We start from the raw sequence: 27,376 nt of genomic DNA, 5'->3' as shown, positions 1-27,376 counted from the left end.
AGGAGTGAACCCTATAGCTCGTCTCGAAGAGGGCTTCATTGCTCCGATTTGAATCAAATATCTCCCCAATCAGAACTATGGTTTGAAAGTTATGGCCATTTTTGTGCACTGAGGTCACTGTGGACAGGTTGTAGACCACTCCAAGGCAAACACAAAAATCCAATTGCAAAAAATTCTAATCATTTTTTGTCACAAAGTTTAATAGCTCATCTCGAAGAGGACTTCTTCTCCTTCAATTTGAATCAAAAATCTCACCAATTACAGTCTCCCACCAAAAGCTACACCCCATTTACTAACAGTGGGTCCTGTGGACTACATCCAAATGGCTGGCCGGAAAGGCAAAAGTAAGGCCCACGAAGAACTCCAAAGGGAGATTAAAGACTCCCGTACCTCCATGAACGATGAACCTAGCTCAGCACAAGATTACCATGGTGATAAGAATGAGGAAGTGCCCAATATAAATCCCTACAGTATGCTCAACCACACTTTATGTCAGCATGAGCTTCGTCACATGGAGAGATATAATGACATGGTCACCAACCACCACCAAATGATGTCCAAGTTTGATAAAGCAATTGAGCAAACGGCCCACTCGAACTCTAGGACTCAACCAACCCTGGAGCAGCTCACCACTCTTGTAGCTTAGCTAGCTACAACTTCATCCCAAGAGAAGGCAAATGAATCCAAGTACGAGTCTCGATGCCCCCCACCACTAGAGACATTGCATGGTCCACAGGGCATCACTAGAACCATTGCATGGTCCACAAAGCATTCTTGGATCTAAGGATATTCCCCCTTCTACCTATGAATTTGGTGAACCCTCTAATGCTCATGATGAGCCTCTGTTGAGCTCCCCCATCAACCATGTAGCCAACTCTCCAATGAGGCCCTCTCCCACCATTGGTAGAAGCTCCCCTACTCTCCCTCAGAGCCCCAATGGAACTTATATGAATCAGCCCTATCATGGAAAGTATGGTACTAATGGCCAGCATGGCAATCATAGGCAGTAAGGCAATGGTATGTATGGACAGCAAGGGTTTCATGGGCAGCAAGGCCCTCATGATCTCCGTGACAAGATTCTACTCACTAAGTACAATGGGCAATCTCCCTCCCCATTAGACTTGGACGAATGGACCTCCAAGTTAGAGTCCTACTTCCATATCTACCCCCGCACTGATGATTAAAAAATATATATTTGCTTCTCTCCACTTGGAAGGATTTACCCACACATGGTGGCATTATATCAATCAAGAGAATCATCAATTCATTGATTGGGAAGACTTTAAAATGCATATGGTTCTAGTGTTTGTATCCCCCGTGGAAAAAGAGCAGTTGACAAGACGATGATACACTCTTGACCAACATAATCTCACTGTACAAGAGTACACAAATCAATTTATGAACTTGACCATGTATATGAAGAGCATTAGTGATTATGCCAAATTGCATAAGTATATCTATGGGTTGGAATCGAGCCTATCGGCGGATGTCATAACTCAAAAGCCTACCACACTATTTGATGCAATTGAATTGGCTGAAAGATATGCAAGGAAGTACCGTAAGAATTAAAGTTTTCAGCAAGGTTATGGACATCCCCGTACCCTTCAAGATCGGCCCCATATAGAGGTGGTTTTAGAGGCAATTCCACGCCTAATAGCAACCCCAAAATACCCACTTACCCCCCCCCCCCCCCCCTCCCGCAAAAGAAAACAATGCACTTTTGAGATAGCATTCGGCTCTAATGATTAGTGTAAGTATGCTGAAAATAGACACTCCACTGCATCACCCTCCGATGGCTCCAGTGGCCAATGGTTCATTTCACCAAATGTTGTGAAGGAATGGAAGGAAAAAGGCCTGTGTTTGTAATGGAAGATTGACACAATGATGAGAATGACTTACTTGTTGACAATGACGAGCATGTTGAGGATGTGGATCACGAGCAGTTCTATGACCCAGAGGATGGGTTCCCCTTTGACCCACGCAGTTATCCATCTCAGGCACTTGAATTGACATCCCATGTGACATTAAAAGTGACATTTAATGTCATGTTAAGGTCATAAATATGGAATGTGACATTAAAGTGACATTTAATGTGACATTAAGGTAAATCTAGGGGAACAAGCACGAGAATGACCGTCCGGGCTCTTGGGCGCCCGAACGGGGTTAAGGGGAGCCTAGAGAGTAAGAGAGTCCAAGAATAGTAGGACTCAAGAAAAGTTGACAGCTGGCAGAGGAAACGAGGAGAGAGGTGCCACACTTATCTAGGCGTGGTTGGGAGGAAAATAGACACTCGTGCTCAGGATTTGGTTCATCGTTTTTCTTTCTGTGTTTCCCGAATCATCTTTCATTGGTATCAGCAATGTCACATCCCACCTGACTACCACCTCCCTTTGCTCCATCCCCTTGGATGCTTGGACAAGTTCTTGAAGCCCCAACACCCTACGCATTCAAGGCAGTATTCATGGGAAGTATGTCTTTATCCTTGTAGACAGTGGTAGTACTCAGTTTTGTCAATAAATTAGCCATTGACCGGTTGAAACACACCCCTACGGAATTACAACACCCCCTGAAAGTTCAAGTAGCAAATGGAGAGAAAGAAATCATGTTGATGAGGTCAATTGAGGATGCTAAATTGGTAAATATCACATTGAACTCTCTTCCAGAGTCATATCTTGGTTTCCACACCTTGATGTTGTCTTTGAGGGGGGGGCAGCAGCCCCGACGAAGCTCAACAAGATGTACATTGGATGCAGGCCATGCAGGATGAGTTAGACTCTATTGCCACTAACTCTACATGGGATCTTGTGGATTTACCACCTGGCAAGAAGGCCATTGGCACAAAATGGGTTTTTAAACTCAAACGCAAGGCTGATGGTACAATTGACAGGTACAAAGCACGATTGGTAGCAAAAGGCTATGCACAAAAGAAGAGCATAGATTATGAAGAAACTTTTGCTCCTACATCCCATATGAGTACGATGAGATATGTGATTGCTATGGCTGCAAATTATAGCTGGAAAGTACATCAGTTGGACATTAAGACAACATTCTAGAATGGGGATTTGCATGAGGATGTTTATGTGTCACAACCTCAGGTTTTGTAGTTAAAGGGAAAGAGCACATGGTATGCAAGCTGCATAAAGCTCTTTATGGTCTCAAAGAGGCTCCTCGTGCACAGTACTCTAAAATTTATGCTTATTTGGCTAGCAAAGGGTTCAAAAATAGTCCAACTACTCCCACTCTATAAATTAAGAATGAGAGGGGGGACTTGCTGATTATCATTCTTTATGTAGATCACTGGACCTACAAAAGAAAAATTTGCAGATTTTAAGGCTGAATTAAAACATGTATTTGCTATATCACATATGGGCTGCCTACACTATTATTTGGGGATTCAATTCACCCAAAATCAGCATGGTATCATCATGTCATTGTCACAATATGTGAATAAACTGTTACATAGGTTTAGTATGCAAGATTGCAAAACTATGTGCACTCCTATGGAGCCAAGTGTAAGGTTGTCTATGCATGATGGTGAAGAGATGTCTAATATTGCAATTTACAACCAACCTGTTGGCTGTCTTATTTATCTTTGCAACACACGACCTGACATTCAGTATGCAGTATCTCAGGTGACTAGATATATGCATAGCCCACGGACCATACATTGGCAAGCTGTTAAGCAAATCTTCAGATATTTACAAGGTACTCAGTCACATGCATTATTATTTCCTAGGGGGAGAAACTTGCACTTACACGCTTACAGTGATTCAGATTGGGCTGGTGATGCAGACACTAGACAGTCTACTAGTGGACACTGCTTCTTTCTAGGCCGTTCATGCATTTCATGGATAAGCAAGAAACAGCCTACAGCGGCTACCTCGTCTTGTGAGGCTGAGTACAGGGCAGCCTTCACGGCAACAGTGGAATGTATATGGTTGAGCAAATTATTGGCTGATCTACATTTACCATTGGAGGGTCCTACACCCATTCTTTCTGATAGTTGCAATGCTATTGTAGTAGCACGAAATCCTGTGTTTCATGCTCGCACGAAACACATAGAGATACATTACCATTATGTCAGAGAGAGATGCTATGCAGGAGAGATCAGCTTGATGTATGTACCCACACTGAAAAATGTTACAGACATTTTCACCAAGGCACTACCACGCGAGAAGTTCGAGGCTTTTCAAAATGTCCTTAAACTTGTTACCCTTTGGTGATTGATCATCCTTGTACTTATCACATTGGCATTGCAGGGGGGTGTTAGAATTTGCCGATTCTATGGGTGTTGCCCAATGTGATTTGTGTGGTGTGGACACTTATTAAAGTGTCAATGTAAGGTGTGTACACCTAGTGTCTTAGAAACTTAAAGTAGTGACACTAGGCTCTAGAGTAAAATAAACCTAACTCTAGTTAGTTGGTGGAAGGCTGGTTAGGTCAACCCTTGACCTAAACATAAGTTGTACTTTCACTCTATCTTTCATTCAAGCAAGTATACTCTACTCTTTTTGCTTCAGCTCACTCTCTTGCCGTCATTGTCTCTCCTCTCTCTCTCCATAGCTAGCTGCCATTTTCTAACATCCCATCCCACGCATTGATGACTTGTTGGATGAGTTAAAAGGGGCATGCTTTTTCATTAAGATTGATCTGCACTCGGCTTACCATCAAATCTATATGAGAGAGAGTGATGAGATCAAAACAGCTTTTAAAACTAATCGTGGACTCTATTATTTTCTAGTGATGCCTTTTGAGTTGACTAATGTCCCTGCCACATTTCAGAGCCTCATGAATAAAATTCTTCACCCCTTCCTATTCAAGTTTATGCTCGTTTTCTTTAAAAACATCCTCATTTACAGCAAGTCACAAGAGAAGCACTTGGCACATGTCAAAAGGATGTTTGATATATTGAGAGAGCATCAACTCTTTGCTAAGGAATGCAAGTGTATCTTCATGCAGACATCTATGGAGTACTTGGGACACATTGTTAGTAAAAACGGCATACAAGCTGATCCCCAGAAGGTGCAATGTATCAAGGACTGACCCACTCCATCCACCACTACTTCATTACGTGGTTTCCTTGGTCTCTCCGCATTTTATATGCACTTCATTAAGCATTATCCCACCACAGAAAGTCTACTTCAAGGTATCTATTCACCTTCACAAGGGGGAGCAATTTCTTGGATCTCCAAGCTACAGGAGTGTGTTGCATTGTCTACTATAGAGACAGAGTATATGGCTGCCAATGAGCCATGCAAGGAGGCTTTATGGCTTTCACGTCTGGTGGGAAAGCTTGGCATTACTGAGACTCTTGTCATCCACTATGATAGTCAGAGTGCTATCATGCTAGCACGGAATGTTGTCTTTCATACAAAGATGAAGCACATACAAGTGAAGTATCACTTTATCAGGGATGTACTTGACAGCAAAAGCATACAGCTTATCAAGGTACGTACAAATGATAATCCTACAGATCTTCTCATGGAGGGTCTTCCAACAAAGCAGTTTGCTCGTTGTCAACGGATGATGGGAGTTGGATAGTATATGTACTTCACCTTTATACATACTTAGACTTTGCTTATTCTTTTCTCAACCTCAAGGCACGCGCCTATAGGTGGGAGGTTGTTGGAAACAAAGGATTGAAAATAAAGGGCCAATGTGACTTTTATACATGCTCGGGTGTGAACACACCCTCAACACTTATACTTTAGTCCTTTACATATAACTATCACAAAAACTTACAAGTGGTAACTTTTTGTACCCACACAATATGCCTCTCTCTCTCTCTCTCTCTCTCTCTCTCTCTCTCTCTCTCTCTCTATACATATATATATATATATATATACTACTACTACTACTACTACTACTACTCTCTCTCTATCATTGCCATTGCTGAACATTGAACCTTCACTGCGCATAGACCACCACACACCTATCTATGAAAGGGACTCCCCCTCACTAAGGGAGGGCGGATCCTCCTCACCTGATGAAGAGGGCTCCCCCTTTGTTGGCTCAATCCCCTCAAAGGAAATCTTAGGAGATTGAGAAAGGGGTAGGAATACTTCAGAATGGAGTAGTCAAAGAAGGAGCCATCAAGAGCGCCGGGAGGGGATAGAGACAGAGGCCACAACCTCGTCAAAGATCACATCCCTACTCACCTCGATCTTACGTGTCATCAGGTCATAGAGCTAATAGCCATAGCCATACTGTAACCAACAAAGATAAGCTTCTTCGACTTGGAATCAAGTTTACTCTATCATTTCTTGTTGTCCACATGGACATATGCCTCACATCCAAAGATGTGAAAGTGAGAAATAGAAGACTTTTTCCTAAAGAAAGCCGAAGTAGGTGACCTAATGCAAATGTGAACCACAATAGCCACAACCTCACCCCATAGAGAATAGGAAAGACCCTTATGCTCCGACATCAAGCAGATCATCTCTAACATGGTTCGATTTGCACACTCCACCACACAATTTTTAGATGGTGTGTTCGGATGGGAATATTCCACTCAAATACCATGATCCTTGCAAACTCAAAAATAAGGTTAGAACAAAACTTGCTACCATGATCGACTCGAACACCGCAAACTTTGAAGGAGGTTTGCTTCTCCATAAACACCTTGCACTCGCAAAAACAGGACACCTCATTCTTGTACTCCAAGAAATAGGGCTAGACATGACAACTAAAGTTGTCAACAATCAGTATAAGATACTTGGCCTTCCCAAGGGAGGCCATGCCCATAGGTCCGCAAAGATCAATGTGAACCAACTTAAGCAATGTAGAAGCCCTCCAAGTAGCAAGCTATGAATGTGGTTGCCTATGTTGCTTGCCTCTCAAGCAGTTGGGGCACAACATGTGAACAGGAGGGAAATCTAGAAGTCCCTTAACCACCTTCTTCCTCGAAGCCTGCCAAATAGCATCGAGATTCAAACGCCCATAACAAGCATGCCAAAGTAGTCCAAGCTTGTGTGAAGATCACGCAGCAAGGGTTGTAATTGTGTAGAGTCAACACTTTTGTGCACCTAACCAAAGAGCAGCCCTTGAAGAAGCACCCCCTATTGGAACTACATCCTGGGTAAAGATAACTTAGGTACCTAGCTGTGTAAGGCCATAGACAGACAAAAGGTTAAAGCCCAAATCTGGTACATAGAGGACTTTAGCTAAAGAAGAAGGTCGATTAGGCAACAAAGGAAGGTCCCCACTCCATCATGGGAACTAAAGAATTGTCACCAATGGTGACAAATCCCCCCTTTGGATCGTATAACTTGAAGCCAATCTTGTCAATAAGTCATGAGGGGAAGAGACCCCACTATCCACAAGCCAAGGTTTCTCCTCAGAAAAAGAAGCAAGAGCCATATCCTCCATCTCAAACAAGTGTATGAAGATGGACTCAATGGTTGCAGGTGTAGCCTTTGAATCCTTGGACCCCTCCTTAGGCTTCAAATGGAAATACTTCTGCCAACACTTCTCCTCAAGATGAGTGCCCTTCCCAACACTATGGGCACCTGGGTAACTTCTTTTCATCCTTGGAATCATTCTTCTTATCCTCCTGTTTCTTAGCCTTAGGCTTCTCCTTCTTCCCACCCCTAGTACCTATAGTAAAAGCCTTTGTGGAGCCAGATCCACTAGTCCCCACCTCTCTAAGATGCTCATCATGCTCCAAGACAAGCGGTGAAAGTTCCTCCCAAAGGAGAGTATCTCCGGTCCTCGAAATCAAAAGATTGGTATAGGAGACATCATACTTAGGAGACGGTAGCTGAGTCAATAGAATCAGAGCCATATCCGCCAAACATTTCATCCTCTCAAGGGACGTAAGCTCGTCTCGCATATCCTCCAATTTGTTTATGTGATCCTTCATGGAAGGAGAGTTATCAACACCAAGCATCCAAAGCTTCTTCTCCAAGAAGATCCTATGCGTAAACATCTTCTAATGGTAAAGAGGCGCAAGCTTCTTCCACACCTCTGCTGCGGTCTTCAATCTGCGAACATGAACCAAGACAGAACCTTATAAACTAGAAAGGATCGGGCTCTGGAGTTGAGCGAATCCCAAAGGGCTGCACAATCCATCAATAACCCATGGGTAGGCTCCTCCATGGGCCGAGGAACAAGGGGAGAGAGAAACTCCCTAAGATCAAAGGATTCAAGAATACACTCTGCCTTACACGACCACAAAAAATAGTTGAAACCATCCAACTTGTCTTCTTTGGGCAAAGAAGAAAGCGCAAGCACCTATACAACGGGTGCCATATAAGACATCTTCAAGCTAGTAGACCGCACCTTACGAGAAACATACACGAAGGGAAAAGGAAAGGGGCACTCCAAATGGGGAGTCCACACAAGGGACTCAAACCTCTAATAATCTTGCCGTCGCTCAAAAGAATGATGAGAAACCTCATCCTTTGAGTCAATAAAGTCGAAAAACTCATGTTGAGACAGCCTCAAAAACCTACAAGCACCCCAAAAACTGCATTTGGCAAGCTGATAGCAGGAAAAGAAGAGAAATTGGCCATCGCCTGCACCCAGATGGTGTCATCTATGTCCAAATGGTATTGCCTGTATCCAAGAGCAGTCGCCTACAATCAGAAGCAATCGCCGGGGCAAAAGGGCAGAAATATTTATGTTTTACTGCCAGATGATGTCACTTGGCCTGGAGGCAACTTGTTTGGCAACAAGGTGGTCTAGAAGCAAGGGAAAGCAATCTCCTAACCCTAGAAGGCTGCATTTGCAACAAATGCAAATCTGGGGAAGTGTGCTAGGCAGTTCAGGGTGGCCTTTGCAATGAAAAGCTCCTCTGTGATCTCTCGGTTGGCTCTGATACCATGTGAGAGTGCGCAACAGAAGAAGGAACTCGAACATAGAGAAAGAAGACAGCAAGAAGATGGAGGAGGAAAGAAATCTGCACTGACTGAAATAAACGTTGAAAACAAACAGATGGACTAATCAGTCCTTGCACGCAGCCCGAGGCATCAGTGAGGGCACCAACCCTGGCCTGAAATGATGATGACAGCAGCAGCAATGGAGACGGAGGAGTGTGCCTCTAGTCGAAGGAGCAGCCTACAAAAGGAGTGATCTGCCCCAGCCAGCCTGCTATAAATAGCAGGAAATTACCAAAACTGGCTGACCTGATGCTCACTGACCAGCTGCCGGCTGGCCAACTGCATTTAATGCAGTTGGCTGCATTAAAAATACAGAAAATAATACAGCTGACATGGCAAAAAATCATGGAGACAAGACAATGTCTGACAGAGTGGTCAAGGCTGGGGAGTGCTGAAAAATGCTCACAGAACTCGGGAAATGCACACTAAAATGCCAGCGCTCCCATGTCTCCATCAGACTCTGACAGAAACTCACAACTAGGAGATGACAGACTGACAACACTATAAGTGACATGCTAACAATCTCTTAAATTCTCTTCTATTCCAATGCACTTGTGTTTTCTCTTTTCTCTCTCTTTTATCTTGTGTATAGTCTATTTCAGCATTCTTTCATGCTTCCATTGCTGCATCACCAACTTTAACATGGTATCAAATTTCAGGATCTACGCTCCTGCTGTTGTTTTCTGCTGATTACAATTATTCTATTGCTAAGCACTGATTTCCCTGCATTTACTGCATTAATTGATCTTACTGCCTACATTTTGTCTCCAGCTGTCTATGTTTTCAATTTCTGCATTATTCCATTGTGGTATTGCTGCATTTAATGCCTGTTCTGTCTACGTTTTGACTCGTACAGGCTGGACGACTGTCTTTTCAGGTTCTGTTGGCTGTAATCTTCACCTCCTAGCTGTGTTTGATCAGATTTTGTCCTTTTGCAGCTGTTATTTTGTGATCAGCTTGTCTTACACTACGTGTGAACTCCCATTAGTGCAGTCTGTGTTGTGCTTTGGCTGTACTCTCTCTCTCATCCTCTTCTTTCCTTTCTTTTCTCTTTCAGTTTTCTCCAGATGGATGCTCCCTGTTGCTCCACTGAGGAGAAACTTCATGGCCCTAATTACCTAACATGCAAAAGCATCCGAGATCGTCGCGTGCCATCCTGCAACTGACACTCCTCATGAACTCCCTCAATCCCTACACCATGCAGTGTCTCACATGCCCAATGAAAAGGACGCTAGTACTCCCCTCATCGCAATGCCTCTACTAAAGTTTTGGGAATATCCACCAATGTCGATTTTGTAGGTGAACCCAGTCATGAAGCAATCTCCTCCATGGCTTGTTGTGCTAAGAAATGCACTTAGCAACTTAAACAGCCCCAAAACATGCTCATTTTAGGCTTATTTTAGCCAAAACCCTAAAACGGGGAGCGACTGACTGTTGTTCATCTGCACTGCTGTCGTACACCCTGCCACACCAGCAAACTCCTGCATTTCCAGGCTCCAGCTGCTGCCCTGACAGTTTTCTCTCTCCTGCTTGCGTATTTAGTCTTTCTCTCTCCTGCAGGCTCCGTTTTTTGTATTTCTCTCTCCTCACTGCTATCTGCATCAGATCCAGCTTCTCACTGCTGCGTTTGCTGGTGTTCGACATCCGGAGGCTGCCTTGCTGCGATTCGGGATCCGTTCGGAGTACGACACACTCTCCAGCTCATTACCCTTGCCCTGATCCTAGAGATACAAGAGTTCGAGGTTCAGTATTCATTCATTGCATAGTGTGTTTGTTGCATGAGCATCGTATTATTAGTATTCATATCATTTCATTTATTCACTGTGTTCATTGTCTCTGAGTTACTCTAACCCTAACCCTAACTGTGTTTTTTTTATCAGTCTGTGCTTTGTCGTACGGTTTCTGTTTATGTTTCTGTGTAAGGGTATTTTTCTTTACATGGTATCAGAGCCTAGTACTCTCTCTGAGAAACCTAGGCCTTTGATCTGAAAGCTCTTTGCAAGAAGCAAAAACAACAATAGGTTCAAATGACTTCGAACACATCAATACCGATTCAGTCTCCAGATCAGCCTATGCCGAGAACCGAGCGAGAGTAGGCCGATCAGCTTGCTCCACAAAGTTCCGACATGGTGGGAGAAACATCTAAGTACATGGAAGAAAAGATAGGCAAGCTAACCTCTGAGGAATATAAACTGACCTTAGCCTATCGACAAAAGAAGATTGAGGAGCTCAACCGAAGGATTGCCCTTCAAGAAAAGCTTCTAAATGAAGGTATGCATGGATTTCACTCTTCAGATGTTGCAGGGCCGTCGAGACCTCCATCAGGGATGGGCCCCCCTCTTGGAGAGCAAGATCCAGAGTATGTTCCATTTTTTCAGACTCTTCCGTCCTCTCCAGTGCAAGGTACCTTTGATTCATCTTTTGTGCCTTCTTCTTTTACCTCTTCTGTTTTGCAATATACTGATAGAGATCATGTGGAAGAAATAGTCCAGTCTGTTGGCTACGGAAAAGGTCCTCTAGAGGACCAATTCTTGTATGTTAACACACGTCGCGGGGATTATAAGAAAAAGCCAGGTAACTCTTCTTCTGTCCTTCCTTCTTTTCCATCTACTTCACGTAATCAAAATGAATTTGGTGTTCCTTTCACTTCGTTACATGGTGTATCATCATCTTCACAGTTTCATTTTCAATCTTTAAATGATAAAAATGATCAAAAAGAATCTACATCTCATACACCTCACTTTCAAAACCCACCATTTACATTTCATTTTTACACCATTTACATCTCATACACCATTTACACCTCATACACCATTTACACCTCAAAAATGGTGTAAATTTTTATCAAAAAGAATCTACATTTCCTTTTTACACCATTTACATCTCATACATCTCATACCACTTTCATTTACACCATTTACATTTCCATTTCAGACACCTCATGTCGCACCGCACATCACACCGGGGGGTTATGGAAACATAGGCACATCCTTTAGGACCTCATCCTTCCCTCAGCCGGGTGGTATTCCACCTACCTCATACACACTTTCGGGATCATTGCAGCCTGGGTATCCCATTCAGTCTCTCCCAAGTGTGGATCAGTTGCCTCCACAGTTTGCCTCCATGGCATTGCCTAGTGGACCTTCTAGTCATAATGCTGTGTCCCAGCCTTACTTTGGACAAGGCTACTGTGTCCCAGTGCCTCCACCTACACTGGCACCTTATGAAAACATTCATGTTCCAGTGCCTCCGCATCAATCGGCACTCATTGGACACTCACAGCCTACTTCTGCCTACCCACCTCTCTCCCCTCCTTACTCTTATCAAACACTCTCACCTCCACCATCTTTCCCACCATCATCTTACTCCACCCACCCGACACCTCATGGTTCTAGCTCATCTTCTACCAAGAATGCATTTAATGACAAGACTCGTTTTAACGGGTCAAACTTTACTACTTGGTCGAATTTGATGAGACATGTCCTTGATTCACAGAACCTATGGAATCTAGTGCACGGGTTGAAACCCCAACCCGATCCCGCATTTATTCCATACGAGGTCGTCCGCTCATGGAAGGCTAAGAATGCCTCCGCTATTGTCGAGTTGATGCAGGGCTCATTGCCAGAGTTTCATTCTCAGCTTCAGCATTTTGACTTAGCGTCAGAGCAATGGACACTCTTGACCGCTATGCGGCTCAAGATAGGACCCGTCGTATTAATCTTGACCATGAGCTTTAGCTTTTCAAAATCACTGACCGGGATGACTTGAAAGTCAAGTTGGCTGCGTATCGGCGTCTCCTCGCTGAATTCTCCACTACGGGGACTCCCAAGTCCTCTGATGATCAAGTCACATTGTTCCTAAATAAACTCCCCAAAAAATACTTCAATTTTGTGGAAGGAATAGTTTCAAATCCTACCATGCCTACATTCTATGAATTTGAGTGTCAATTGTTGCATTGCGCACGGTTGTTCGATCAGTTTCATATGAATTCCTCTTCAGAGGGGGCTCTTCTTGCTCATTCTCAGAAAGGGCAACAAGGGAAGGGCAAATGAAACCAAACCTCCACTCAAAATCAAAATCAAAATCAAACTCAAAAGCTAAATCAATCTGGGATTCTCAAGGAAACTCCCAGTCACAACTCAAACCTAGGTGGCAGAATGTACCTAAAAAAAATTAAGTATTGTCAACGTTGTCAAAAGGCAGGCCATTTTGATGGCAAATGTCGATCAAAGGCACGAGGCACAGCACCAAAACCTAAGTCTCAAAACCCCGCCCCTCAGTCGCGGGCAACCCCCAACAGGGGAGGCAAGGTGATGGCAAGGGGCAGTTTAAAGATCACACTCACACCGCCACCGCACAGTCATCTCAGTTGACAACGTTCTCAAATCCAAAAGGCTTGTCTGACTGGTCTGCAGAGGCCTATATCATCTCCATAGAGACATCTGATGCGAGTCTCGTCCACATTTATGAGTTGCCTCTCGACGAGGTTACTGCAGAGGCCCACTCGTCACAGCCGAGCACTTCAGCTCCAGTTTGGATTGTGAACAGTGGAGATACACATCACATGACTCCTATAGAGGACATTTTCCGTACTCGAGCCCCTATAGCCGGGTGGGTCCGTGTAGGAAACAACTCCTTGGTCAAGATTCAGGCTCAAGGTTGCGTCAGTTTTGCCACTGACAAGGGTCCGGATCTGACTTCGCTGGACAATGTATATCATGTCCCTCAACTTGGGGTGAACTTGTTATCTGTTTAGCAGCTTTGCCGGTTAGGGCGAGCAGTTTTCTTTACAGCAACCACACTCAAGGTCCTTGACTCTCTGATTGGTTTAGTGATTGCTCGCGGTGAGGCACAGTCTAATGGCCTATACCACATGACACACTTTCTGACCGAGCCGACCGCCAAAGGCTCCGTGTTCCATAGCTTCCAGGCCTTAGCCACATCTCGGGAGCCTACGCACAATCAGTGTCTTTGGCATTTTCACTTGGGCATCTTGGTTATGACTCACTTTATGAGTTGTTACACCGTGAGCTGGTTGAGGGCCTTCCACGCCTGAAGCTAGCTCGCAATGTCTGTAAAGCCTGTCAGCTCGAGAAGTAACACCATACCCCATTTCCTCAATAGTCTACACATAGAGCTGAGGAGCCTCTTAGATTGATTCACGTTGATCTTTATGGACCGACATCCACTGCTACTTTGAACGACGCGCTGTACTTCTTTTTTATAGTAAATGATCATTCTCGATACATATGGGTGTACTTCTGTCACAAGACTGTGACAACTATTATCTTTTTGTTGATTTCCTTATTACTATTTTATTTGGTTTTTCTTTTTGGAAGGATCCCTCTTGAAATCTAAACGCCTGAGTTGCATGGCCAGTATGTGAAACGGATAGGAATGTCTAGTGAGCCAAGACTGGACAGTTAAGGTCCAATACAAGTCTGGAAGAGACTGATGGCACTGTCGATTGACAAGCCTGGAAGAGACTTGTGAAAGTGTATATGGACAAGTGTGTTGAAGAACTAGCCTGGAAGAGACTAGTTCAAAGTGAAGATGGTCAAATCTCCAAGAGATTAGTCCATGTGGGGTCATCAGTGGAAATTCACTTTCAGTTGAGCTACATTACAAATTTGGATGTAGCCATAGTCTACAAAGATGGTCAGAAGACTAGTGGGATGCAATGGAAGCAACTCCTAAAATTTAGGGAGTTACTATTTTTGGACCCCAGAATCTGTTCGCGTCATTATCTTCGTTTTTGCACGAGGATTAATCCTCTGGTTTGTGCCGAGGTCAAATTTCGCACCGAGGATGGAGAAATTTAGACCGGAAGGCCAGAACAGGAAATACCTTCCAGTGCTGCCATTTGGCATAAATTTGTGCACTTACCTCTTTAAAGAGGGCTGGCGTGCAGTTTTTGGGAAAAAGGGGCTTATTTGTGAAGGGGAGGATGAACAGTTGCAGATGGAGAGCTATGGAGAGCTGGTCTACCTTGTCTATGATGCACAGAGGGTGGAGCTTGCTCCCTATTTTCTCTTTCTCTCTCCCTAACAGTATGGTTATACTGCAAAATCAAGGGCCTTTCTTCTAATTCAGATACAGCTGTGTGGAATATGTTGTTTTTGCATGAGGCAAGAGCCTCCTTTCTCCAAGAACAGGAGCAGTTGTTTGCTGCCCACAAGCAGGGATAGGTGAGGGTGGTAACCTCACCAAGCAAGTGTCTGAAACAGTACTAAATCAGTACTGATTCTGGATTGTTCAGAGGTTATTTCAGAGCCCAATTGATGATCGAATTAAGGGGCACTTGGCACAGATGATGCAGAACAGTGCAAGGAATAGTATGAGCTGAAAACAGGTTTCAAAACTGGGCTGAACCAGTAATTATAGTGGGCTGAACAGTACAGGGAACAGTATGAGTTGAAAACAGGTTTTAGAACAGGTCTGAACCAGTAATTACAGCCGACTGAAATGGTCAATTCTGCACTGCAACCAGAAGTTTCAGACTTGGGCAGAGTTTCCCCTCCTGGTCAACTGGTTTTGGGTCAATAATTGTACTGTTATGCTGCCAAATTTCACCCAGAATAGGTGAAAGACAGCTCATTATACTTTCTTTCTTTTTAAAAATAAAGAAATACCGCAAGGGGCGCCTGACTTAGGGACCAACAGGGTGTCTATGTCACAACAGGAGCATTCTAGCTTCCTGTATGTCTTCTTGATTCTGTGTCTTTAAGTTCAGGTAAAGTGGGCGACTGTGAATTGGGTGAAAGCATTTATGTATTTTGGCTGTACACTACCGCCCTTTCCAGTGAACAGGCCGGTTACAACTTCCTCAAGCATAAGTTAGATGCTTTCACATATTTTTCTGCTTGGGTGCTACTGGTTCATAACCAAACTGGTAGCCGTGTTGGGTGCATGAGGAGTAATAGCGGTGGTGAGTTTATCTCCCACGAGTTTTCCGAGTTTCTACAGAAGCGTGGCATTTCTCGCCAACTCACCTCTACCAGCTCCCCCTCTCAGAATGAAGTCGTAGAGCGTAGGAACCGCACAGTCGTGTAATTGGCACGCTCTATGTTGTTCACAGCAGAGCTTCCTAAGCGCCTTTGGGTCGAGGCTGTTAACACTTCGGTGTACATCCTCAACCGGTGCCCAACTGCAGCTCTTCCTCAGAAGATCCCGTATGAGGCATTTTTTGGCTCTCGGCCTGTTATTTCCCATTTCAAAGTCTTTGGGTGTCGTGCGTACACACACAGGCCTGATGACAAGATAGGTAAGCATACTCCCTAAGCTGATCTCCTTATTTTTGTGGGATATTTCTCTAAAGCGAAAGCCTATCATTTGTTCGATCCTCGAACAAACAAGGTGATTGTTAGGCGGGATGTTGTTTTTGACGAGAGGGATAACCTAGGACAGCCCTTCAATGCACACACCTATCGTTCTGTTGTAGGAAAACTTCTTTGGTTAATTCACATTAGGCCAGACTTAGCTTACTCAGTTAGCATACTCAGTCAGTATTTCATAGCACCTAGGATGTCACATTGGATTGCATGTCTTTGTGTGTTGCGTTATTTGCAATGTACTTTTTCTTATGGCTTGACATATGGTTCTAGTTTATGTTTGCAGGGGTACACTAATTCTGATTGGACAGGAGATCCTAACACCCGGCATTCCCATGGCGGCTACCTCTTTACCTTGGACACAGCTCCCATTACTTGGTCCAGCCGTAAGCAAGGAACGGTGGCGGATTCCATGGCCGAGGCCAAGTACCGGGCTCTCTTCGATGGCACCACCGAGGCCATCTATCTGAGGAGTTTACTAGCGGCGCTTCATTTTCCATGTGACTCTCCCACAGTTGTCTACTGCGACAACCAGAGTGCCATTGCCCTTGCAGGCAATCCGATCATCACACCACAGACACGGCATGTGAGAGTCCACTTCCACTTTTCCAGAGAGTAGGTTGAGCTAGGCACTATTCGCCTAGAGTTTGTGCCTTCATCAGATAATTTTGCAGATAGCTTGATCAAAGCAATCAACCGGCCGGTTCTTCAGTACCTGCTACCCAAGATCGGCTTGGGTACACCCTCCCCTACTTCTTCAGCTTGACAGGGAGAGGGTGCTTTCCTCTTGCTTTTCCTTCTAGTTTGAGAGGAGGCAGCTCCTACTCTTGATCGTGACAGTGATGATGCTTACAGTTTTTTAGACATTACATTCACTTATTCTTTTGTATTGTATTATGGGCATTTGTAACTTCATCCGCACTATCACGATGACCTGATTGTAAAAGGGTACTTGGACAAGTGAACACTTTCCCTGTTGTTCCAGTGGCAAAGTTACATAGCATATTGCATGAGCATGACATCTTGCATCTCCCTTTGCATTACCCTATGCATTGGCATTCTGTTCATGTCAACATGCATCTGTGTGCATTTATCCCTTTTCGGTCTTTTGGAGTGGTCGACTCTAGGATCCACCATATTCGTAGCATAACACATGGCAATTCTTCTAAAGGCAATTTTCCTACCCTTGCTTGCTTGCTTGCTTGCTTTGCTTGTCTTGCTAAGCCCACCGTTTTTTTTGCCTCTCACATATTCAACACATGATTGGCACATACACTCACTTTTATCATCCTTAGGCACTTATCCTCGTCAGTGCGAGGGATTGGCTTGCTAGTTTTGTGAATAACTTGGGTTTAAAACTCTCTTTATCTTTTCCTATCTGTCACTTAATTGGCCGCTGCCCCTATCTTACTTATGTATTTTCAAAACACTTTTCAAAAAAAGGCATGGAGATGTCAACCACCCCAAGAAGGAAAAGGGTTGTCGACAAGGTAGGTCAAGAACCACAGGATGAGTAGGAACCCTCTCTGAAGCTAGGATCCCCCTCTAAAGAAAAAAGATAAGGCCCCTCTAAATCCCCCATGGAATCCCCCTCGAAGAGAGATAGGGAATCAAGAAACTCACAGATCACCATCTCTTAAACATCTAAAGACAAAGGAAATGCCATTTGCAATGCCAAAGAAGGTATTTGGAGCTCCACTATAGCAGAGGATGGGTAGCCCCCAAAGTTGACCTCTCGAAACTCGAGTAGAAGAGGAAGTGGAGGGAGGGGTATCACACAAAATCTCCTTGATGCCCGCATCGGAATCATTGTTCATGGAGCAATACAAGGGAGGTGATAAAATAGGTAACTCTTGTGGAGCCATAAGTAGGCGATAGTCATTATCTCTCAATGGGGCAAACTATAGAGAAGAAAAAGAGGAAGGATTCAAACAACCTCTGTCTCTCGAAGGAGCGAACTAACGAGAAGACAATCTCCAACAAGCACTCTCTCTCAATGGAGCGGATTGCAAAACCACAAGCCGTGGCCATGGAAACCATTGGACTTGAAAGTAGGTGGGGGAAACCTCAATAGCGCATTGCGGTAGTCTGTAGGAGGTCATAGTGACGGGCAATCCTCCTTTTGCTCGGAAGGACTTAGTGTGCTTCAGATATGTCTTATTGCCTTGAGCATAATACTATAATAGCTGATGCAAAATGATCTCTATGGCCTAGAAGGGGAATGTGGCACAAAATGTGCTCAGTGGTAAACACATTGAAATAGGTGGAGTCAATGCTGTATATATAGACATAGACTATCTAGAGTATCACCCAATGAAGTCTCTCAAGTGGCACATTGACTCTCTCAAAAGGTGCCCAAAAAGCCTTTTTGGGGCTGCAATTGGAAACCAAAAATAGAAACCGAAAGAAACGGTACTAAATGATATGGTTTCTTAACACTATGGGCCCCAAAATTGTTGTCATTTGCCAGTAGATAGTCTGCATAGGCTGTCACCTGCCTCCAAAGGCCTCTTGATCAGCTGGCAATAGCTCTGCCCAATCTCCAATGGCTAAACTGATCACTAATGGCTGGAAATTTTCAGCAACAGCTCTCTCCCTATCTCTCCCAACCTCTACAAAGTTGGAATGAGGCTAAGCCAACCCCAAAATCCTTTTCCTCACTTGCATGGGAAAATTTTGCCAAATGGCAGCCTTCCAATTAGATTTTGAGCCACTTGATTAATTTTTAGAGTAATTAATTCTGAAAATTAATTTAGCCCTTATCCCTGCCTAGAAAATTACATGTGCCCATCCACAATTCAATTGGCTAGGCCATTTTGACACCCAAGTGGTCCTAAGTAGCCCCTAAATTGGCATTAATTAATTAATTGATGCCTAGTTCCTAATATCCCCACTAGCATTAATGACATATAAAACACTCTGACCAAAAATTATTACCAAGTACCACAAAGTACCTGACCAATATACCTTATTATAACTTTTATCTTTGACCACCAACATCTTGGAATCCTAGACCTATCATTGTGACTTGACTCACTTGTATAACACAAGCACCTCACACGTGCACATTTCATTAATGCCTAAGCCAAAAGGCCAAGCACGGCATTAAAATCATAGCAGCCAGAAACGTCTGAAACATTTAGAAGCGAAAAATCAGAAATGTGTTTCGTAGGTTTTTTTCAAGAGGGGATAAAATAAGAAATACGGGCTTTTTTATATAGGGATTTTTAATAGTTTTGATTGGGGAAAGAGGTTCTAAACCTCTATAGAACTTTCTCTTAAACAAAGAATGACTAATTGAGCTTGAGTGATAATAGAGTCAATTGAGAATAATACATTATACGTTACATATCCATGATCCATTATTGACTTGTCTCTTATGTCAAAGTTAGTATTTTGACAAGCTATACTATGGTTTAGAACTCAAACATTATGATTCGTACATATCATACAAAAAAAATTGAAATTAACATGTAAATAGCCTATCTATAATATTGTTAACCCTTAGACGAACAAGGTAAAAAATCCAAAAAATCTAAAGCAAAAGACGAAGGCGCACCAAAAAAAATATGGAAACACAAGAAGCGCAGAAGAGTCCTAAATCAAGGAGAAAGACGCACAAGAAAAAGCGCAAGACAATACTTTTGTAAAAGAGCGCAAGGCGCATCATGATTTATTTTAAGAGCGACGGGCTCTCATCCGTGCAAATTGTAAAGATAGATGGGCCGTAGAAAGAAAGCTAGGAAGATAGGAGAACAATGGAAAAAAAGGGCCTAGGCCATGGTTCGGCCATATAAAAAGGGGATGACCACCCAAGGGAAAGAGGATTTTGTATATAAAGTTTAAAAAGTGAATGAGAGTTCATTCTGGATGTGTGGCAAAAAGCGTCTTCTTTTTTTTCTCTTTTTCTTGCCTTCTTGTGTGCGCTTGAGTGAGGGAATAAGGGAGTGAGTTTGTGAGAGCGAGGGATCAAGGAGAAGAAGCTCCCCATCCCCTCTCTTCATCTTTTTCTCCTCCTCTTCTTGTCTCGCGCGGCTATGGAGGATGGAGCTTGACGAAGAGGGATTAAGGTTGCTCGAGCATCAAGGATCTTGGAGCTACCGGCATGCAAGAAAGAGGGTACTCGATCAAGCCTCAACGTAAGCTCACTACACCCCATGGATAGCAAGAGCGTGTCCGCTATGTGAGAGATAGCCATGGCCACTCAGCTTGAAACGCTTGACCAATAAGTGGTCTGTAGATCTTAGGGGTTAAGCGAGAGAGCTCCCTTCATTTTGGTTCACCCTCAAATGAACAAGGTGGAAAATCCAAAAAATCTAAAGCAGAAAACGAAGGCGCGCCAATAAAAATATGGAAACACAAGAAGCGCAGAAGAGTCCTAAATCAAGGAGAAAGGCGCACAAGAAAAAGTGCAAGACAATACTTTTGTAAAAAAAACGCAAGATGCATAATGATTTATTTTAAGAGTGTCGGCGGGCTCTTACCCGTGCAAATTGTAAAGGTAGATGGGCAGTAGGAAGGAAGCTAGAAAGATAGGAGAACAATGGAAAAAAAGAGCCTAGGCCATGGCCGGCCATGTAAAAAGGGGATGACCGCCCAAGGGAAAGAGGGTTTTGTATATAAAGTTCAAAAAGTGAATGAGAGTTCATTCTAGGTGTATGGCAAAAAGCTTCTTTTTCTTCTTCTTCTCTTCTTCTTGCCTTCTTGTGTGCGTTTGAGTAAGGAAGTGTGAGAGAGCTAGGGAGTGAGTTTGTGAGAGTGAGGAATCAAGGAGAAGAAGCTCTCCATCTCCTCTCTTCATCTTCTTCTCTTCTCTTCTCTTCTCTTGCCTCGCGCGGCTATGGAGGATAGAGCTTGACAGAGAGGGATTGAGGTTACTCGAGCTTGCATCTCTTTGTCCTCTTCCACACACTCCTCCAACTTCCCCTCTACCTTGGGTCTCTTACTTCAAGCGAAAACGCCTCCACAAGGTTTTCACTTGTGAACATCAGTTTTTACTTTCATGTATTTTAGGTATATTATAGCCTATACATTGTAATTTGTGAGTCATGAATGCTCATTTCTAAATCAGTAGGTGAAATGAATGTTTTGCTTTTAGGCTTTTGACTTTTGACTCTAGGATCTAGGTGGAATGAACATTTTCATTTTATGGATATGTTTTCTTCCTCTAATAAATACTATATATGGATCTGTTTTTCTTCCTCTAGTATTACTAATATATAATAATTTTAATTATTATAAATAATAGTTTTCAAAACCTCGAAACCTCTAAAATGAAACACAAAACGAACCTCGAAACACAAAATCCTGAAAGATTAAGTCTCAGAAATAAGCCCAATATTATATTTGTTGGGCATGCTATGTTATACGGGGCACTTACACGAGTATAGGTATGCCTAAGCTCTCATAGCTTTGCACATTTTGCTCTCTATTCTTGCACTTCAACTGCAATGTAGCCAAGAGTTTCAGAAACAAGAGGCTTCATATATGTTTCATAAGTAGGAAATGGTTTCTTACAAGTCAAGAAATGGCAAGAAACAAGTTTTGTACAAAATAGAGTAAATGAATAGAAGCTTATATGTAATGTAAGTTAATATGCCAATACATTATGGTCAACAACAGGAAAAGTCCGCCATATGCTATGGATAAAAGAAAAGCTAAGCCTCTTCCTAGTTTTTAAATGTTACACAGGTTGCAATCATATAGCTCTGGACAGTTTTCCTTCTTTAAAATTTTGAGTTTTGCTAAAAATGTCTTTCATGAGTATGAAACACTTAGGCATGGAAAATCTTGTTTCTTTCGAACTCTAGGAAACAGTTTTCTATGCAATATTGTTCAGCTCTTCATCACGGTACAGCAATTTTTACCACTTGAATGAAACAATCTCCCTTAGATCATTCCTTAGCTTGCATACCTACATGAAGTTACTGGGTCTAGGTAAAGAAGTACAGAAGATTAATCTTGACTCTTGTTGTAACCAGTGGGATTGTACAGATGCAGCCTACAACCAGACCTGTGGCTACACCTTCATATCTTGAGTAAATGTTTAAGCATTTGAAAGCAACAGCCAAACAGATTATAGCTAAGAGGCCTGACCCATGTAAAAGCATAATTGAGTTGCATATGTGATGCATTGTAGCTACACATGAAAAGATGTGTCTAACATTGCATGGACCTGATCAACTATCCTCCGAACACCAAATCTGCTATTAAAAAACAACTGTGGAAAGACATAATCTGCATTAAACATGGAGAAAAAAGCAAGGTAGAAACTGATCAGTCTCAAGTCATACTAGGCAAAGATCCCAGCCTCCTCAAGAACTAAAAACAATCCAAGCCAGTGTCCCCATTTATGAAATAATTAAAGAAATGAATTATGGAACCATCTAAAAAGATTGCTCAACCATTTAAGCCATCAATCTACTGTCATTGCTCAACCATTTTGAGCAATCACTCTATTGTCATTGCTTAATGTCTCTAAGCACACAGTTTAGCCTGATCACCCAGAAGTAGTAAGACTGGATCTTGATACAGATAAGCAAACATGACTGGTTCTCCATACAGGTAAGGAAACGTAATCGGTCAGAAGATCATAATCGCATACCTCTTCTTCTTCTTCAGAATCTTCCTCTTCCTCTTCCTCTTCCTCTTTATCTTCCTCTTCCTCTTCCTCCTGCTCTTCATCGTCACTTTCTGCTAACCCTGCCTTCTCCTTCTCACTTTTTAGCCGTGCCTGGTATTCCACTTCTTCACCTTGTCTGATCAACATCTCAGACCACCGTTCTCCAGGACGAGCAAATGCTCTCTCTGAGGGATCTTGAAATCTCCCAAGATGCTGATGATAAAGAAGTGGCGCCCTCATTCTCATAGCATCCTCAGAGAAAAAGTCACCTTCTTGAATCAATTTGTCCATGAATGCTAGGCGCCTGTTCTTCACAACAGCAGCATGAGCCTTCTTTTGCTCAGCTGTTGGATTGATGGACATCTTCAGCTGTTTCAGATGCCAGTTAATCTCATAATCTTCCTTCAAAGCATCAAATTCTTGCAACTCGGTTGGATTTAGCCTCCGGCCATGCCTCTCTGGGTCCAAAAACACCAATCTGTCAGCTGAAAGCTTCACAACTCCTCGTACGAAAATCACCCTATAAAGTTTCTTATTCATGAAAGCATTTGATACCCTTAGGCTTTTATTAATTAGCTGACGTGTGAAGGCCGTTAATAGGCGAACACATTATTGCAGAAAAATTACAGCTATCGTCTGAAAAAATCCTCAGAAGGCCGATGCCTCGAAGTTCCAACCTCTGAAGTCTGCTTAAACTTCTCTTACAACCATTCAATGCATATTCTTGGATTTCTTTCCAAGAAATTGAATTATAAATGCACCGCAGACGTGTGTGGCCTAGCAGAGCAATAAACGAGGGAGCAGGGAACAAATTGGCCGACAATTCGACAATAGGCATGGTATGTTAAATTAAAGAGAAGAGAGTGAGGCCGTTTTGATAGCCTTACCTAGGAAAATTGCAGCATCTCTGCGCAGTAGATCCTCGAGGTGCGACTTCTTCTCAGAATTGGAGAGGGAGTCCCCTCGGCTGCGGAGGGAGAAAGGCAGGTGGAGGTCGGGAAGCAAGGAGAGGCGCTCGGTTATGCCTTCCACCACCTCGTCTTCTAGCATCCTCGCAGGCTTGTTGCTCATGTCGCCGAAAGTTCCAAACTTCGTGGGATCCTTCTTCTTCTTCTTTCTAGCGCACAGACAGAGACGGACGGAACGGAGCAGAGAGAGAGAGAGAGAGAGGTCATGCGCTGATCCCGGCAGCTACCGAAATTTTGTAGCTCGACTCCTTTCTGCAGACCCTCTGAGTGAAAGTTTCATTGATTTTTAATAAAGGCGCACTATCGCACACAAGAGCATTGTCTTCTTTTTTTCCTTGCAAGAGGGAGAGAGAGAGAGAGAGAGAGAGAGAATATTTTTTAAAAGCAAGATATCCACACATTTCAAGGCTAAACGGACTATCTAGGACCTACACCACCTTGTCACTACACCATTGTATTAGTATATGCTTTAAAGGGAAATGCTAACAAAGTTTTGACTAGTTGAAGGAAAAGATTGAAGGTAAGTTTAATTATTGAGATACACTCCTGAATACGTGGCAAAATAGTTATGTTAAAGCCTATTTTGCAATTTATGAGTGTGGTTGTTGCTTTTATTTTTCCACTCTATATATATAATTGGAAAACATTTACTCCATCAAGACAAAAATAAAGCTTGGCTTTGGATTAATTGGAATCTAATTGCTTCTCATTTGGGAGTGTGATAAACTTGATGTTCCAAAAATGATGAAAATAGCTAAAGTATTTGGGTGCGAATGGTTTTGCAAATTGGACTCTTTCCAACCCTAGGCTATTCTACTTCACTTTTGGATAAAAGGGTACTAGGCACCATGTGCTTAGTCTCCTCTCGGTGCAAAGGGGGCTAGTATTTGACACATCATGGGCATTGAGTAGACAACAGTTACACAAGTGAATTAGGTTCCAAGATGGAAGCTTGGACTCATAAAGACAATCTTGTGTATTGGACTGACAATGACACTAACTGAAAGAGGAAAGCATCATGATATTGTATTCATCATTAGTAAAGTGATAGTTAAGTACAATGCTTTATAGAAGTTGGGTTGTTCCACTCTCCTCACTATGCATATGGGATTCAGAACATCTCTTCCTGGAGTATACATCGTTTGTCTATTTCTCAATACATATCTAGTTCCAACCACACCTAACAAATACACAAAAACTTGAATGACTTCATCATCTGAAGCAAGGTGACTGATCAATCTAGGCGTATACCACCAAGTTCGCAATCCTAAACAATCACATTGATTTGAATGCGCAGCCAAATGATGAAATGTTGAATACCATGTATGTCCAATAATAAACCTATTCGAAAAGCCTTTACTTCCAATAATCTATCCGGTAATAGCATTGACATGTTTTATAAGAAAGCTCTTGTATGAGTTGTTTAAAGAAAAAATCAAGAAAAGGGAGAAAATCCGGCAAGGCCACCATGAAACGCCAACATGATGCTAGCAATGGATCGACTTCTAATATTGACTTGGAAGTAGAATCCAGCAATATGAAGTTTGATTTCAAGGAGGAGGAAGAAAGAAAGAAAGAAAAGAGCAAGAAAAAAGACAAAGGGAAGAAAACTGTAGAAAACAGTAAGAAAAATGAGATCAAAAACCTTTGGTGCACATAATGCAATAATCTCAGACGTGTCTAGGGTGTGAACCAAATATGGTGCAACATTTGCAACATGGCCATGCCCTATGGCCATGCACAACATTGAGTATTGCCAATATAATGGCTAGTACTAGATGGTTTGTCCCGGTGAATGGCAAGGGACTAGAGCAACCAACTCCAAGGCAATAGTCAAGCCTCCAAGCCAATCCGGTTCCTGCCTCAGTCATGGCATATACCAATCAAGACTACCCACAACCTGGCAATGGCCAGGATGGGCATAATCGAGGCAAAAGAGGCCGAGGGAATTTTTTGCCCTTTGCTAAGCATTGTTTCTTTTGCATGCAAGACAGACATTGGCGAGCTAAGTGTCCCAATGCCCAAGCATACAAGGCTCAAAAAAGAGAAGTATAAGGCCCAGCGTATATGCTCGGAGCTAAGAGATCAAGGAACCGGAGGTGTATGTGATTACTTGGTCTGACAAGACCTACAAAGATCCCATGTTGTGACCCACTGGCACCTCATGGGCTGAGTAGGAGAAAGTTCGCTATGAGATGGCAAGATGGATGATAAGCGTGCCAGTGGCAATGCAACATTTGACCTCAAGTTTGAGTTTGGAGAATAAACCCGGCACTCCAAACCGCCATAGTCTACTCAACATATCCCACCCGTTCACGGATTGCAACAATTTGCAAAGACTCACCCCAACCTAGCATAGAAAAATCCAAAGCGTGACTTGAGCATCGATCCAATGTCTGTGAGGTTCAAACCACAACTCGATTTGACACAAAGAACAATATATCCACTCTAGGGAAAGAACAAACAAGTTGTGTGTGAAGATCTGCAACCCAATGTAGAGAAGAACCTAGGTAGTAGCCTTGGAGGTCAAAAAGGGGAGCCATTGGAAGCTCATCTTTGCAAGCAGAAAAGTCAGATTTTGGATGCCCACTCTAGCAAAGCCTAAAGAAAAATACGAAGGGTCAACCCGAACAAAAATAGAGTACAACCTCGGATGTTAATCGTGATGGTCAGAAGAAGGAAGTTAATCCCACAGCAATGGAAGGGAATATGCCAAGCATTTTAGTTATTCCGAACACATCTGAAGCAACAATCAAATGGGGTTTTGTCAACATTAATGTTCCACTAGGTGATTTACTCAACCTAGTTCTGTATTTCAAGGATCATCTCTTGAAGATGATGAAGATGATTCAATTTGAGCACCTAGCATCACCAAAACTAGAAGTCATAGCCATGACTTCCAGTATCAAGCCTTGGGCCGTCGAGCCATGATGGCCCAAGGCTTTGACAAAAACAGTCCACAATTTCCAACAATAGCAAGTTCCAACACGCCCCTTGACTGATCCAACCATTCCAGCGATTCATGTTTGTGGTACAAGGACCAGATCATCCAAAATCTCCTACTCAACAATGGATTAGGGGTGAATATCATCACAATGGCAACTTGCAAACAACTAGGATTGATGGAATGAAAACTAGCCCCCGTCCTAGTGAGGATGGTCAATCAGTAGTAATGAGTATGACCTTTGGATATCATCAGGTCCCCATTGATGGGACCTAAAATGGGCCGGCACTGGCTATGGCACTAGCCGGACCTCATGCATACGACAAACAACCCCACCACATGTCCTCGCGGGCCAGGAGTGTCTAAAACTCACTTTGCACTAAATACTTATGACGATTTTGCGTTTGTATCCAATATGTAGTCCAACGTTCACCTTCCCTTCCCCTCAGAGGGAGATCCTATAACATATAGACATAATGCCTCGTAATACACACATAGGGAAGCACCTCTCGGCTGATTGCGGCGACTCCACTGCGACTCTCCTACACCTCGGGGATTGGCCCCAAGATGCGTTGCTAACACATATAACATTTGCACAAACTCCACTCTTTCATAATTCAGCATTCCAGGAG

The 27,376-nt window shown here is 43.1% G+C and overlaps 1 protein-coding gene across 4 annotated transcripts in view; it reads right to left on the bottom strand.

The window, feature by feature from the left end:
- Positions 1-24,083, bottom strand: part of LOC148032940 (uncharacterized) — a 34,845-nt gene extending 10,762 nt beyond the window's left edge. For 2 of the 4 annotated variants that reach the window (XM_087683625.1, XM_087683626.1), the window contains exons 1-3: positions 23,720-24,083; positions 22,815-23,290; positions 21,591-21,655 (exon numbers count right to left, since the gene is read on the bottom strand). In XM_087683625.1, the coding sequence (XP_087539751.1) occupies positions 21,591-21,655; positions 22,815-23,290; positions 23,720-23,903 (725 nt within the window). In that variant the 5' untranslated portion in view covers positions 23,904-24,083. The remainder of the gene's footprint in view (positions 1-21,590; positions 21,656-22,814; positions 23,291-23,719) is intronic. The other 2 variants (XM_087683622.1, XM_087683623.1) reach the window with 1 other exon arrangement.
- Between the last annotated feature and the right edge of the window lie 3,293 nt (positions 24,084-27,376).

The sequence above is a fragment of the Lygodium microphyllum genome, chromosome 8, assembly GCF_053477565.2.
Source record: "Lygodium microphyllum isolate KBCC chromosome 8, Lygodium_microphyllum_v1.1.10, whole genome shotgun sequence".
Lineage (NCBI taxonomy): Eukaryota > Viridiplantae > Streptophyta > Polypodiopsida > Schizaeales > Lygodiaceae > Lygodium > Lygodium microphyllum.
Note: the sequence above shows the minus strand (reverse complement) of the source record. Positions and strands in the feature narration are given on the sequence as shown.